General features: G+C 35.6%; 1 protein-coding gene across 4 annotated transcripts in view; it reads left to right on the plus strand.

The window, feature by feature from the left end:
* Positions 1 to 402: 402 nt before the first annotated feature.
* The window catches only part of LOC135220812 (pupal cuticle protein 36-like), a 35,797-nt gene continuing 18,534 nt past the window's right edge, over positions 403 to 17,665 (plus strand). The window contains exons 1-2 of one of the 4 annotated variants that reach the window (XM_064258326.1): positions 403 to 484; positions 5,576 to 5,923. In XM_064258326.1, the coding sequence (XP_064114396.1) occupies positions 5,857 to 5,923 (67 nt within the window). In that variant the 5' untranslated portion in view covers positions 403 to 484; positions 5,576 to 5,856. The other 3 variants (XM_064258328.1, XM_064258329.1, XM_064258327.1) reach the window with 3 other exon arrangements.

Genomic DNA, 17,665 nt, shown 5'->3' on the forward strand with positions numbered 1-17,665 from the left:
GTGTTCCTTGAAGATAAAGTACTTCAGAGGGGTGAAGGGGGAAGGAGAGTGGAGGGGGTTGGGGGTGGGGTTTGAGGAAGCACTGGGAGTCTACTAGCGCCCGGGGAAGGAAGTTCTGGGTCACACCCGCCACCATAGTCACGCTTGTGTTTTGGATGTTGCGCAGCAGGTATTTATATCCCCAACTTCTCACACGACTTCGACTACCGCTCTTCAATCCACGTTACACCGAAGTCATCACGAATGGAGTGTAGTCAATGCAGTATTGGTGGTTAAAAAAGACCCTCCCTCATCTGTAAGCGAAACATTAAAATCGTGGGTGAAATTGTGGAAGGCGAAGTGACCTTGACTGAGGGAAAGTGACCGAGTGAGGGGAATCGGACGCATTTGCATGACAATCAATAGGTCGGCTGGTGGTCGAAGCCGTAGCCGCGTTGAATAGTCAGTCTTCAGCCTCGGGACGACTACACATCTCTGCGCTGAAGTCGGTTGCCTTGGTGACATCGTTGTTTATTCGGAGAAATAGTTTTGGCAAAGTCTCTCCAAACTTCAGGGCGGAGGTTCTTTCGCTCCTCATTTCGTGCTGTGCTTTCTGCTGACGACGGAAAGATGTGAAAAAACTCCGTGGCGAAGTCATCGAGGTTTAAATCATTCATGATCGCTTGTCGTTTAGAGCTGTCATTGTGTTTGCAGTGAAGTTTTCCTAACACATTTGAATGATACTGTCATCTGTGCCGTGTGTCTTGGCTATTTGTAAGGTGCCAGTGAGCGAGCAAACAGAAAGTGACAATCAAGAAAAGACCCTTGGTTACATCATTACACCAGTTACCATGTCCACCAGAACTAATGATTCCTCGAGTGTTTGGTCCACTGATTCCCGTTTCCGGTGGTGACCAAAATCGACTTCTAACAGCGAAATTTGTAGGGGAAAGAAATCTTGAAATGCCAAAGCAGAGCCTCAAGGTCAATGCGAAACAAAAATATCTGTGAAATACCACCAGGTCTCCTGTCAAATGCCACTCGCATTCCATTTCATTATTCTGTCGGAGCAGATAAAGATGAGACGGAGCAAGTTACTCTGAAAACTAGTTTTTTTTTTTTTTTAGCATTTTTTAATATTCTTGATATTTAAAACTAATCGGATTGTCCCAGTTTTCTTGACATCATATTGTCCCTCTCTGTCGAGTTCTGATATCAATATAGAACAAATAACTTTCATTGAATTACATTTACATAAAAGTTTTACCTGCCAGCAATAAAGGGTCAATATATTTGAATATTGATATAATTGATATAAAATATAATTGAAATTAAAGTAATCAAGTCAGGCAGACGAATCAGAACTCATACTTATTGCGAAAGTTTTTAAAGATTTCCAAGATAGTGGGTTCACTAACCCATTTTATTTAATAATTATATGGTATATATTACTATATATACATACACACGTACACTCTCACACACACATAGTACACCCGTAACCTTACACTTACACAACCTTCTCCATCGAACTTCTTTAGATACGCACACACAACACACACACACACACACACATATATCTATATATATATATATATATATATATATATATATATATATATATAATATATATGTATATATATATATATACGCATACACACGTACACTTTCACACACACATAGTACACCCATAACCTTTACACTTACACAACCTTCTCCATCGAACTTCTTTAGATACACATACACACACACACACATGCACACACACACACACACACACACACACAAACACACATATATATAATATATATATATATATATATAGTATATATAGTATATACATATTTTATTATATTATATTAAAATGGGTTAGTGACCCTATCTTAGAAATCTTAAGAACTTTCGAATAAGTATGAGTTCTGATTCGTCTGCCTGACACTTTAATTTCAATTATATTTTATATCAATTATATTGACCTTTTATTCTGGCAGGTAAAACTTTTATGTAAATGTGTATGTGTGAGTGTGTCTACGATGTGTTTGCATAAGTGAATAAATTATATACACTGCGTCGTACCATCGACTCCAAGAATTCGTCAGTCGTGCATTCGGGTCAGGTGATTCATATGAGATTTGTCGAAGCCATTGACTACGCGGAAGTCGAATGAAGAAAGCGATCCAGATTCTAAACTGCTCGTAAGAATGCTTTAAAGGAGCTCGATGGAAAAGGATAGGGGCTCATCGGCTTCAACAGTGAAAATCGAAGCAGAAAATAAGGAGTAGACCACTCTTCTTATTTGGATAATAGAGAGTGTTAATGATAATATAAGTAACAGTAGATATTGTTATGCTGTCGCATTTGCTAATAACTTACCTTTATCATCATCGGTATTATAACTATTAACATTACCATTATCAATAAACTATAATAGATTCACATCAACCGTGCATTTGATGTCTAGGCCAGTCCCTTACGACGCTCCTGATTGGCTGGTGATAAGCCAATCACAGGGCTGGAAACTCTCAGTCTCTCGAGAGAGTTCACATGGGTAGGATCTATATGCCACCTCTCCTGAGTGATACGTCTTTCAAAAGTATCCCTCAGGAGAGGTTGAACATACATCCTGCCTATGTGAACTCTTGAGAGAGACTGAGAGTTTCCAGCCCTGTGATTGGCTTATCAACAGCCAATCAGGAGCGGCGTAAGGGACTGGTCTATAGACATCAAAATCACGGGTTGATGTGAATCTATTACAGCTTTATCATTGTTATTGTTATTATAATGAGATGTATTTTTTATCATCATTATGAGAAGGAGCAGCATAGCAAAGAAGAAACTTGTGAACTTGAATGAAACAATTAATAGAGAATTTTCCTTGTGAGGACACAACACAAACTACGGTATTTTATGATATACAAGTCAAGGTGTTGAAAGATGTTTGCAACCCTCTTGTATTGATCGTTTGACAACAGTGAAAATTACATAATGAAAACTTGTAATGACTTAGTTCACTCTTCATATAGCTATGAAAAGCTGGTGAATAAACAGTCAAAATGTTGCAGAGTTTTAGGAAGACAATAACAAATTCTGGTCAAGCCTCAACTGAAGCAAATTACACACACAGACACATTACTCAATGTCATTTTCACTGTTGTTAAATGATCGATACAAGAGAGTTGCAAACATCTTTAAACATCGTAACTTGTATCATGAAATACTATAGATTGTGTTGTGTCCTCACAAGGAAAATTCTCTATTAATTGTTTCTTCAAGTTAACGAGTTTCTTCTTTGCTATTGCTGCTGCTTTTTACATCATATACAAATTTATATATATTATAATATATATATATATATATATATATATTATTTTATATATATTATATATATATATATATGTATATATATATATATAGTATATTTATGTGTGTATGTATGCGTTTCTGGACTTTCGTGTGTGTGTGTGTGTTTGTACCTGTCTGAGTCTGTGTTTACTCTGATCGATTTCATAATAAAAAATAATCTGCATTAAGATCGATGTCGCATCAGTAAATGGATTCAGTAAAACAACAACTGAAAGATAGTTTATTGATTCGTATATCTTCACTCGGGCATCAATAATTTTGATTTTTTCGATGCCATCCAAGGAAGGAAGGTTTCCCTATAAGGGCAAATGCCACTATAATTAGGATTACACTAAAGATAATCGACCCTAAGATAGAATGTGTAGCCATTATTTTATCTGGTTTCCGAGTTCCAGTTCGAAGTGTTCGTTTGAAGTTTCCAACTTTCAATTTTAAGTTTTCGTTTCAAGTTTAAAAGTCCCAGTTTTAAGTGTTCGATTTAGATCTCCACGTTCCAATTTTAAGTGTTCGTTTTAAGTCTCCAAGTTCCAATTTTAAGTGTCCGTTGCAAGTTTCCGAGTTTCAGATTTCATAAAGTCTAATTTTCACATCATGTTTTAAGGTCGTAGTTTCAAGCTTGAACACCAATGTATCACTTTCGGGATCCCAATTTCAAATTGGTTTCTAAATTCCAGCTCTAAATTCCTGTACAGGTATTGTTATTCTTCTTTTCAAATCATTTTCAGTTCCAGTTGACCTTTTCATTTCTTTGGACGGTGAAGTTACTTTTTCGTTTCTTTGGACGCTGGAGTGGATTCATGCGCACTATAGGAAATAAAGAGAACCAACCGCTGTTTTAAGAATAACTTATCAACAAGCATATAGCTTAATAGATCATAGAAATTATAAGCACAAATAACCTGAAATAACATCGAAGTGGAACATAAGAAGACTTCTCTATATAAAGACGAACACATGAAGGACAAGATATAAAATATCTGTAATTTCTTCATAAAGGAAAGGTAGGGAGACATCAGGTCAAAAGGACTGAACAAATTATCCATCAAGTTTCTGAAATGACTTTGATGTGGGATAAAATTGAGCCTCCTAACTCAAGCTACTGAAAAGTTAAAACTTCAGTGTTTTAACTTTTCAGTAGCTTGAGTTAGGAGGCTCAATTATATCCCACATCACAGTCATTTCAGAAACTTGAAGGATAATTTCTTCAGTCCTTTTGACCTGATGTCTCCCTACCTTTCCTTTATGAAGAAATTACAGATATATTTTATCTTGTCCTTCTTGTGTTCGTCTTTATATAGAAGTCTTCTTATGTTCCACTTCGATGTTATTTCAGGTTATTTGTTCTTATAGTTTCTAGGATATATTGAGCTGTATGTTAGTTGATAATAAGTTATTCTTAAAATAGCAGTTAGTTCTATTTATTTCCTATAGTGCGCATGAATCATCTCAATATTGTTTTAAGTTTCTCCAAGTAACTGTATATTATAATATATATATATATATATACATATATATATTATTATATATATATATATATATATATATCATATATAGATTATATATATATACACACGTGTTCGTGTGCGTGTGCGTGTGCTGAAATTTTAAATAACCATATGAATGTCTTAAACCTTCCCGAGAAACTTTTTAGATTTTTTTTAATATATCTTCTCAAATTCATGGAGGTAAATGTAATAAGTAACCAACCAAACTCCTTACCAAATAAGAAACAGTCCTGATTCAAATCCGAAAGTTCACTGAATTATCAGTTGTAGCTTGCTCCATGATATGTGTGGGACCCAATAGCGTAAGTAATGACATGTCGTCAATTTAGGCGCAAATACATAATGACCCTATCGTGTTTGGTAGCCATAAAAGGGATCTCTGAACATTAAGGCATTTTGTGTCATTGACGTTCGGACAATAATCAGAGCAAAGTCGTGTTATGTGAATAGAAGGCTTCGACAGAAAACGTTACTGGAAGTGGAGAGGTTTCTTCGGGGAATTTGATGCAAAAGTTGCTCACTATCTTGAGTAGTAAACGGCGGAAAAGGGCATTTGAATGGTCAAAAGAAAATAATTCATTTAAAGAACTGCGTTGAGTGGGAAATAGGCACCGATACTATTGAAAATATAGTTATTGCATGGACTCTGACCACCGCCATCGGCGGTGCTCTGACATCCACTGTCTATCATTCCACTCATATAGTGATCTAATTTTCTATTCTACCAGGAAAATAAGAGACGCCGAGGCCCTAAAGATACAATACACTATGCGCGTCACCAAAAGAAAGGACTGACTCACAACAGAACAAAAATCAAAACAGAATTTGCTCAGGAAGAGTCGAAATGGAGAGAAACGCAACGAGGCCGTTCCGTAGAGTGCCTGAGAAACTGTGCCTGAAGTACAACAACAAAGACCTGTAAACGAGCACAAACCAAGAGAGAGAGAGAGAGTGAGACACCTCCCGTCTAGATCATCTTCTTCGAAGTGGAGATCGTCACGCCAAATGCATGTATGGTTCAAGGAGCTCGTCGACATTCAGCATGTGTAACAGCGAGGATTCAGTGGCCACTGTCTGTGAGTAGCGAGTGTCTTCGTGTTGCTTCTTACTGACTGCAAGCTGTTTAAGTTTATTTTTTTATCATTATTTTTTTTTAAATTTCTCTCAGTTTTTAACTTGATTGTATTACATTATCTTGGGAAATGGCCGTTTATATGTATATATTATTATATATATATATAATATATATATATATATATATTATATATGTATATAAGCGCAAGCACACACACACACATATATATATATATATATATATATATATATATATGTTAATATGTATGTATGTATAGATATATCCATTTATTATATAAATATATTATATAAATATATACATTTATGTTATATATATATATATATATATATATATATATATATATACTGGTTAAAACAAAAATGTTCTGTAACAACAGAATTCCATCTAATAAAAGGAGCCCAAAATACAAAAAACCAAAATGTAGAGAGAAGAAAAGTACTATATTTCAGAGACTGCTGGTCTCTCTCTTCAGGTATATAGAAGAGAGAGACAGCAGTCTCTGAAATATAGTACTTTTCTCTCTACATTTTGGTGTTTTTATGGGCTCCTTTTATTAGATATATATATATAATATATATATATATATATATATATATATAATATGTAAGTATATATACACACATATACATCTATAATATATACATATATATATATATATTTTATATATCATATATATATAATATATGTAGGTATGTATGTGTGTATGTATATATATATATATACATACATACATACCTAATTCATTAATATATATATATTGTAAATAATTAATACATATATGTATATTATATATATTTGTATATATATGTATATTATAGATGTATAATGTGTGTATATATCTTCATCTACTAATGATATATATATATATATATATATATATATATATATGTGTGTGTGTGTGTGTGTGTGTGTGTGTGCTTGCGCTTATGTATATATATAAATTTAAATAAATAGATAGATAAGTAGATACTTCTGTGAATTTGAAGAAAAGAAAAATAATGGGGGTTAGTGGCAGAACCGAAAGTCAGTGCCATCAGGTGGGGCGAGGAGGACCTCAGTCTTTACCCTTTAGTGAAAAGTGCTATTGATTTGTGGACGTCACTAAATGGCATGGCACATAAAAATGCCACTGAAAGCGAAGGCAAAATAATACGAGCTTTTGAAGAAACTAACGTGTTCTGACAGACATCGGAAGATTCCGGTGTTCCGATTAATGAATCATTTGCTCGGATCAATGTAACGCTCACAATCCACAACCAGTTCAGTTTCAGCTTGACCTACTTTAACTTCGACTTTACGAATTGCGATAGACTGTCTAGCAAATTATCATACATGTATACATGTGCGCCATTTATATGCACATATGTATGTATATTTATGTATATACATACACACATATGTGTGTGTGTGTGTGTGTGTGTGTGTGTGTGTGTGTGTGTGTGTGTGTGTGTATCAAAAGAGCAGGCGGATCAATAACAACATCAGAAGTAGAAGGACAACGCTGGCCTTAACATTTTTGGAAGGTCATGAACACGAAAGATGAGAGGGACAGTTTGATTGCTAAACCAGAAGCTGACGAAACCCTGAATGTTCTTATGAACAAAGTCACAAATCTTGAAGCAGAATCAGTAAAAGTGAATCTTAGAGGATGGAATACACCAGGTTATGGTGGAATCACTGAAAAGATGAGGAAACAAAGTCTGGTGACTCGGAATTGGAAGTCAAAGCCGAGGTAGTCAGGAAAAGTGACCTGATTGAATGTGGTGGACCAATAAACTGACGTCACTCGTCATGAAAATATTCAGTCCGTTTATTCTCGGTGGCGCACCTGGAGAAAGATATAAATCCAAAGTATAGAGGTGAACAAACTGGTTTTAGAGAACGCGGAATTCCACAGAGCAAATATTTTTAAAACATGTTGGGTAGCAGTGTGTGGAATTTAAACATCGCCTTTTGATTGCTTCTATTTATTACAAGAAGGCATTCAACGTCGTCCACAGAGCTCCCGTCCCAATGGTGTTCCAGTAAATACGTCAAACTATTTGAAATTTTCCAATCACTAAAGCAAATACAAAGCTGTCGTTGATAAAATCCTGCCAAATCAAATTCTCAGCAACGAGTGGGGTGCTACAGGGAAGTGCTATTCCCCCTCTGCTGTTCGTCCTTCACACGGTTTTTATAATGGAGAAAAGAAAAGGTTGGAGATGGGGGAGAAGTCTTAGATTGGAATAGATATAACATACGACAGACTTTTAGACGATGCACTTTCTATCATGAACTGCCCTAAGATATACAAAGCTTGTTAAGTAGAATACATCATCTGTGCAGAGATATGGGACTGGAGATAAATCCAAAAAAGGCAGAGATAATGGTTAGGTATCCACAGAGAGTGAGGAAATAATTTGAGTCTTCCAGATATTCAGGAACAATACCCAAATGCAAGTCATTAAACCTGAATAGCGAGACTAAAAAAATGCAAATCAGTCTGTGGCCAGCCTGAATGAGATCTAGAAATCAAATAGTAGACTGAAATTGCACTCGGAAATAAGAATATAGTATGTTGTGTTTTCTTGCACGAACACGAATCTTAGTATGAAAATGAAACTATATATAATAGTTTTGCTGATTTGAGAAAGAGCTTTAAACTGCATATTAGGGGTCAGATGGAAGGATAGTGTTAGGAGTTATACCAGAGAGAGAGAAGTTATGGAAATTCCGTCTGTAGATGACATCATGATGAGATGGAGATGGACTGGACATGTCCGCCTCACTATTCTCTGGAATAAAGTACGCGGTAATGTCAGCGGGGTTCTCGTGAGCGCATGAAGAGTTGGAGGACCCAAACCTATATGGATGAGAATTATGGAACGACAGGGTGGAGATTTGTGTCATTGAAAGCAGAGATTTATGAGCATTTCTGATTATAAATAATGATGAAGCATAAATAAGAAATCATGGCATTCATAATCCGAGAGCCATCGGACCTTCTCAGCATTTTTCAATGATGCCACTTCTTTAACTGATGAGCATCTCTAGACGCCTACTTCTGGAGGAGACTCATCTTTCTCCCTTAGAGATAGTGGTTGGAGATTGTAAACATTCGAAATTATTTTTGAAATATTCTATTTTTAGCCAACTTGCTCTACGTAAAAGACTGGTCTATTTTTTTTTTTTTATTAAACTGAATTACCTTCGTCCTGAATTTTTGTTATCAGTCTGAACTATCTTTACTCTGAAAATTGTTAGCTGAGAATATTTCACTTAAACAAGATATCGAAATCAACGTATAACTAACATTTCGTTTTGTTGTCGCAGTGCAACGTGTACTGTTAGTGTAAGAATATCTTTTAAATACACCAACTATTTTCTGATGTTTTTGCCACTACATTGCTATAAGTGAAGTGAAGGCTCTGATGCTTCCAGTTGTAAGAGCATCACATTTTTTACATTTTTCCAATTACTGGAAATCTTCAATGATTGCTCCGATCTTTGTACTCATAAATCTTTTATAAAATCATTAACCGAACTTTACCGACTCTCAGAATAGAGACAGCTAACTGCAGTACTTCCAAAGTTTTCACGGGAAATCATCGTATCTGCTACAAGTTTTGTAGAAGAACCTCTAACATAAAAGAATAATAATAATAAAATAAACGACTGAAGAATAATTATCGCTGTCTCTGGTAACAGCATCGCTTAAGGTGGATTTTTCCTTCAGAAAAAAAATCAGAAAAAACCGCTCCGCCTGGCCTAGTTAATTATGTGCTTAATTACAGGTATCTCGTCTCCCAGTTTAAAGAAAACACTTCTATAGAAGCCACCAATATCTAAGAGGGTCTGCTCTCCTTCTTCTACACCATTCTGACGCTATTTATCCATATCCATATCCATATATATATATATATATAATATATATATATATATATATATATATATATATATATATATATATATATATATATATATATATATATATATATATATATAGATGGTTACTGATAAAGAAGCCATAGCATAGTATTGTTGAGGGAAAGGTCGTTCCGTGGTATGTGAATCCCTTGAATATGAAATAACAGTTCGAATAACCTTGGAATAAATTTATAGTCGAAGCATTAAAGTCCTATGACTTGCCATTAGTTAAAATACAGATCCTATCTCATCCAACTCTTATACTTATGCAAATATGGCGTATGTTAGTGGAATAACTAAAACGATACATTTGGTTCTTGAAACTGAAAGCTTTATTTAGAATTTATGCTATGATATACATAAATTATTCTTGTAGTAATTTTTTTTGTAACATAAGCTCCTGCAAGCCTCATGGCTACTGCTAAATATATGATCGTTGCATCCATGAGACGTCTGAAAAATTATAAGTATAGAACCTGGTTAGAAACACGACATTTCATTATGGTTTATGAATAAACAAAACACATGTTATACAACGCAGAGTACCGCAAAGTAACTGCGGAACTATGTACTTGCCTATTCAAGACTAGTCCGAGAGAATGATTTGGTAGATTGCTGGGGACCGTTTTGTCGGATATAAGAGATGAGACGACGACAAAGTCTGAGCAAAACAGAGTCGTTTAGGAGCACATAAAACAAAAACTAAATCGCCTTGGCAGGGAATCGCCAGCGATCGGTGAGCAGCAAAACAGAAGGGTGTGCTGTAATTGGCGTCCTAATATGACCAGTATCCAAAGACCCACATTGATCGGCAACGTCGCGAATACCTGTAGCTTGTTCGTTTCATCAGTCGCGGATTGTAGCGTTGCGGTCATGCCTGCGCTTTCGCTCTGGTAGCAAGATACGACGAGTGTGGATACTTATACTCTGTTTTTTTTTTTCATCTGTCCATCCGCCTGTGGTGTTTTTGTATGGTAACACTACGTCCCGGGCTTTAGATAGTTACGCTATTTGTAAGTTTTAGGTAAATAAAAGGATATCTGGGTGTACATTTGCAACTGAAAAGTGTTTTAATAATTTACTGTATGCAAATTACACCGTTAATATTCGAAATAGGATATTATTATAATCGTTGAATGTAAGCTGAATGTAACTATCTAAAGCCCGGGACGCAGTGTTACCATACAAAAACACCACAGGCGGATGGACAGATGAAAAAAAACAGAGTATAGTATATTTTAACAAGCTGCTAACAATGGTTGTTGTATTTCGAGAAGCTCTTTCGCGCCTGTTATGGTTGTACGGATCAAGCACACAGATAAGGGTTAGATACACACACACACAGTCACTTGGATTAGGTACTACACACTTATATGTTACATAAAGTTTATGCTGCATGTGTGTTTCTCCACACTTTGGAAACGCTTGTCACTACAAAGCCCAGATCCAAAGTATGAAATAAATCAAGAAATTTTTACACTCTGCTGATATTAAAAAATTGATCAGTATACTCTCTCTCTCTCTCTCTCTCTCTCTCTCTCTCTCTCTCTCTCTCTCTCATATCTCATATATATATATATATATATATATATATATATAATATATATATATATGATATATATATATATATATATACATATATATATATATATATATGTATGTATGTATGTATGTATATACATTTATATACGTGTTTGTGTTTATATACATACATATACACTTCATCGATCATTTCCGATCAGTCTCTTCCAATATTTAGTTATTCATTTCATCTGTGTCGAGGATGGAAAATTTGTGTTCTATTTATAGTTCAGATTCTTTGTCACAGATTCCAGTAAATGCAACGCTAAATTCTGTAAAGAAGGCATCAATTAGTCATGGAAAATAGGTACAGTGGATATATTCGTAGGTCTAGGCCTATGTAACGACTCCATGTTAACTTTTCTTTCGCAGGTCTAACAATTTCAGACTCTTATCGTTCCTCAATTTGGCTTTATTACCTTCAAAGCTACCCAGAGCTCTCGTTCGTACCCAATTCCCTCGCTGCCTGCATGGCACTGATTGTTCTTGATGGCGCCGGATCTCATCCGCTTCATTTTGGCGCTTCTTGACCTAGTAACGTGTGCGTGGTTACCAAGGAAATAAATAGGCAACAAGATGTGAAGACCTGGCCGAATCAATGGAAGAGGATTGATCAGCCCAGAGAGGCCCTACGCACAGCTATTGCCCTTCCATCAGTGCCATGGAAACGCTAACTGTAGTGGGGCCAAGGTGGAGGCGAAGCAGTTCGCAGCTGGCAATAACTGGTGAAAGTTTTCGGTTCCAGCCCGCCGGTCCACCTCCAGCAATGGAGCGCATTTCCTCCGCAATACAGGAGAAGAAAGAGTAGTCCCATGTACGTCTAGTTCATTTTAGCTTAGGACGTAGTACCTACTTAGGAACAGCTATAACAGAAAACGGTCAACTATAACTGACAAAAAAGAGCTAGTCCGATAAACCAAATGAGGGCTGATGGGGAGCCTTAATTGATAAAACATGAGGCCGAATGGGCAGCGTCACGAGCTTCCTTTCCAGGGGCACATTGCCGAATTGGGCAAATTGAGAGACCCTGCGTCTGGAAACACGAAAGCGGCGACTGACTACTAAATTTTAATAGGAATATCACCATTCAATATTTTTTTCGCTTTTGAACCTAATCAGAGCATCTTGCCAAACGGTCCAACCGTTCTAGAACAATCTGCGAACTAAGTCAATCAGTTAAAACAAAAAATCTGATATTGACTTATTTTGCCGGGAATGTGTGGTGCTTGTGTTGTGTTTACATAAAGAAACCCTTTGTCAGCCACTATCACATACCTTCATTCCAATGCTAAGAAACAAACCAGTAAACCTGTATTCACATAAAGTATGTCTGGCAATCCCGCCGAGCATTCCGAGAGATTATAGATGATTGACGCCAATATTTTTCTTCAGCGGAGATCATTACTTCGCTCCTTAAAAGTAGTGTATCAACGCCCACACAACGAGCAAATCGATACTCGTAGCTTGGAGTTTACCTGTGGCCCCTAATTGGTAGCCCTTACTCTTTTTTTTTTTCTTTTTTGTACAGCGTCTCTCTCTCTCTCATATGTATACACACGCAAATATATATATATATATATATTTATATATATATATATATATATATATATATATATATATATATATATATATATGTAGGCTTATATTGTATCTATCTATCTATCTATCTATATATATATATATATATATATATATATATATATATATATATATATATATATATATGCATGTATGTATGTATATAGGTATATATGTATATATCACTATATGTATGTATACATAGATGGATAGAATGACAGAGGGCCTTTTACTTTATCACTTTGCCCAATCTCCTGTGGACTGACTCGGTGTGCGACAGTATGCTGCGCATATCATAACATGCAATGTTCCTTTGATACAACCACTTTGTGCCAACATGTGCCCTTGTCCTAAATGAATGATGGTAATAGACTGTGCGACCTGAATCGAATGAAAATAAAGAGAGAGCATTGATCTATTTTGTCTTGCTCTTTTTTCCCCGTGATTTTCTATCTGAAAAATAAAAAGTTTAAAAGATATTATATCGTTTATAGAACTTGATTGCTGGAGTAAATGACGGCTGAATAACAGCAGAGTTCTGTCAAGTATGACAGGTCCATTCATGCTCCGATGATTGGTAAATTCGTAGCACGGGACTGAGTTACAAAAATGCTCTTTTTTGTAGCAACCGACAGTTTATATCAGTCATCCTGTTTATCGCTAGGTTGGTAGAAAGGTCATCGTTAGAGATGTAAGGATCGGTCACGACGGAACCTTTTCCCCCCATAAACTAAATTGTTTATGTGGTTATAAATGTCGTTTTGCCGTGACATTTGTAAACAATGTGAGCGAGACTTTCTTCTGTAACCGGGGGTCCTTTCAAACATGTCTCACGTTCGAGCTCTTTCATTTGCTTCCAACAGACATTATTCGCAGGATTCCATTTTCTTTCGTTTGCAACACTCAGCGTTTGCACGAGGCCATCCAAATTGTTTCTTAGAGTTTTGCCAACTTGAACAGTGTAATGACATGTAAGCGCTTACAGATTTTCCTGTGCAGAATGTGAAGTCAGCAAGGTTCTCATAACATAAAATAGTTTTGCCTGACTCAGACAAATAATAAATAGTCAACACAATGAACTAAAGCAAGAAACAGATTGCTTTAACAAGTGACTGCACATACGTAATATTGGGGTTGTATAACCAGAGAGAAGTAACTTTCATCTGACAAACTCTGCAATAGTTGTTTACAGAGCAAAAACTGAAAGTGGATTCACCAATTAGACATACTATGCTGGTCATTATAAGTTGCATAAAGATTACGATGCAGGACTTATTCAGCTGATTGTACGCAGTGGCAGCTGCATCTAATGACGAATAAAGCGCTTCAGTGGCGTAGTTGGTATGGTGTTGGTGTGCTACCTCGGTGGCCGCGAGTTCGATTCTCGGACAGTCCACTGAGGTGTGAGAGATGTATATTTCTGGTGATAGAAGTTCACTCTTGACGTAGTTCGGAAGTCACGTAAAGCCGTTGGTCCGGTTGCTGAATAGCCACTGGTTCCATGCAACGTAAAAACACCGTACAAACAATAATGAAGAATAAAACTAAATAACCGAAGACTTCCCTCAGTCACGAGGGAATGCGATGCGAATTCCTTCTTCGTCTTAGTTTTGGGATCTTCGGACGTTCCATAAAGAAGACGCAACTGAAATTCCGGTAATTTCCTGAACAGGAGCCTCCCGTAGGAGGGTTAGTGCCGTGAGTGCACCTCATGTGGTGCTCTGTAGGCATTACATAAGGATCTTTGCAGAATACCTTCGTCCCATAGCTGCAAATCATTCATTCCTTTTACTGTTCTTCCTTTCATATTCTCTTCCATGTGACTTGGCACCCTCACTAACAATGGATTCAGAGTGCAACTGCGGGGTTTTCTACCTGTTACACCTTTCAAACCTTTTCACTGTTAATTTCCTTTTCAGCGCTGAATGACTTTATATAGGTCCTAGGCTTGGTCTTTGGCCTCAATTTAGTATTCAATTCTATTCTCTGAACATGAGACCGATAATCAAAGGATGAAAAATAAAAGGCAGAAAGCAAACCTTGGAAGGGAACCTGCGCTTTTCTAAAGGCTGAAGTAAACTTTACCGAAACAGAGAGAGATAGAGAAAGAGAGAGAGAGAGAGAGAGAGAGAGGACCCACGTGCTGACTGTCACACTTTGCATGTGACCGAAAAGCGTGCAGTAATTCTCACGTATTTTCGTAGCTAATCTCATCATTTTACGGGTTTTTGCGGGTTTGATTAGGGAATGGCACGAGCACAGGAACATTTTGAGTTTCACTATCTCTAGATCGTGCTAAAGTAAAACTACACTTCGTTGATATATATATATATATATATATATATATATGATTATATATATATTATATAAATATACATAATATATGATATATATATATATGTATATATATATATATATATATGTGTGTGTGTGTGTGTGTGTGTGTGTGTGTGTATGGAACAGAAATAGATTTCAGACTCACATATATACTATATATATATATATATATATATATATATATATATATATATATATATATATATATATATATATATATATTACATATGTATATATAATGATATACATATACTATGGTATGTACTATAGATATAGGTATATTTATGTACATTACATATATATAATTATATAAATACATATATATAACGTATATATTTATATGCAATGCATCTATAAACAAATAAAAAACATATATATATGTATATAGATTATATATATATTATAGATTATTATATATTATAATATATGTGTGTATGATGTATGTTATATATATATACGTATATATTTATATGCAATACATCTATAAGCGTAAATAAACAGTATGTATGTATATATATATATATATATATATATATATATATATATATTTATACATTTACTACTACATACATACATACATACACATATGCGTGTGTCTGTAATCTCCGCTGAACTAACTACAATAGTATCTGTTATTTTCTTGGAAACGATATCTTCTGGTGTGCTCGACATTCGAAAGGAAATCATGACAACATTGTCCTTACCATACTGGATTGGAACCCGCGCTTTTAGAAGATAAGATACTTTATACTACAATAATTCATACCTAATGATATTGTTATTTTCATTTTTTTTTATTCGTGCGTACATCCACTCGTGATATTCAATTAATTTTTTTAGAATTCCTGAATGTCCTGTAAACTATACATCACTAACACAAATAAGTCAAAATAACAATTTAGTTTTAGTTGTTGATTATTGACGGTTGATTATCGGAAAGTAAAGACACTGTTTTGTTAATTTTGTTTCTAAAATATATTTGTAGATTTATAATTTAGTCTTACAATTTTTTTACACCTCTAATGGAACATTAGGGCTTGACAGCAGTGGTTCGCGTGACGGCGATACTTTGGAATGCAAAACCATCGTATACTTTCCGCTCCTGAAGGCTACAGGAAAGAAGAAAAAGACATAGAAACATATTTTATGGTACTTCACTCTTCACCAGAGACACCGAAGTCACGTAAACTTCGTAATATAGGGAAAAGTACTTCTGAAAGGAATTTACCTCTCTATTATAGGCAATTGTAAGAATTGTAGGTCACTCATAAACACGCACAAACATTACACACGCACATATATATATATATTTATTATTATTATATATATGTATATATATATATGTATGTGTGTGTGTGTAGAAATAATGACCACATGAGCACGTACTGTATTTTTGTCTCACTGGAGCCGAACCCCGATCTTTCAAATGAAAGGCCAGGTTAGTATTCTGGAAGTTTTCTGCACTAGTAATGAAGCTGTGAATCAAATATATACATACATATGAAATATATATATATATATATATATATATATATATATATATATATATAATATATATATATATATAATCAGGACCAAAGACCAGTCTTTCAAATGAGAGGCCAGGCCGTTACCAGTTCATTCGCACAAGCCATGAAAGTAGTTGGAACCTAGTACTCTGGAAAAGATTCAGGAACAGAGTATTGAGGTTCTAGCTTCTTTTAGAGTTGCTGGGGTGAATTGGTCATGGGCTGGCCTCTCATTTGAAAGACTGGTCTTTGGTCCTGGTGTTTTATATATGTATATAATTGATTCACAGTTTAATGAGTAGTGCAGAAAACTTCCAGAGTAGTAGCCACTTCATATGCATAAACGGAAGGCTCATCAACAGTACATCAGACCCAAACCCTATAAGTGCTGCGCCATTGACCTGTATTCAGTGTTTAATCTCTTAATTTCTAAAAATCAAGGCCATTGGGTAACAATGTTTATTCCAGTCAGTTTACTCAGCTCGTTTTGAGTCTTCCTCTCATTTCTGCAAGCGGTTCCAAATTCTACACTTCTCTCCAACCCTTCCTTCCATCATTCGCTTCACATGGCCAACTATTGTAAAAAAGAAAAGCTCTGATCATACATCTCTTGTAACTTTTTCTATTTCCTATAGGTGTCTCCACACTCGCAACTTTTGCACGTTCCCCTTAGGGGTAGTGCCATGAGTGCACTTCCCTTGATGCACTGTAGGCATTACTTGGGGTTCTTTGTAGCGTCCCTTCGGCCCCAATCTGCAGTCTCTTTTGTTCGTTTTACTGTACCTTCGTTCATCTTTCTTCCATCTTAC

The sequence above is a fragment of the Macrobrachium nipponense genome, chromosome 2 (assembly GCF_015104395.2).
Source record: "Macrobrachium nipponense isolate FS-2020 chromosome 2, ASM1510439v2, whole genome shotgun sequence".
Lineage (NCBI taxonomy): Eukaryota > Metazoa > Arthropoda > Malacostraca > Decapoda > Palaemonidae > Macrobrachium > Macrobrachium nipponense.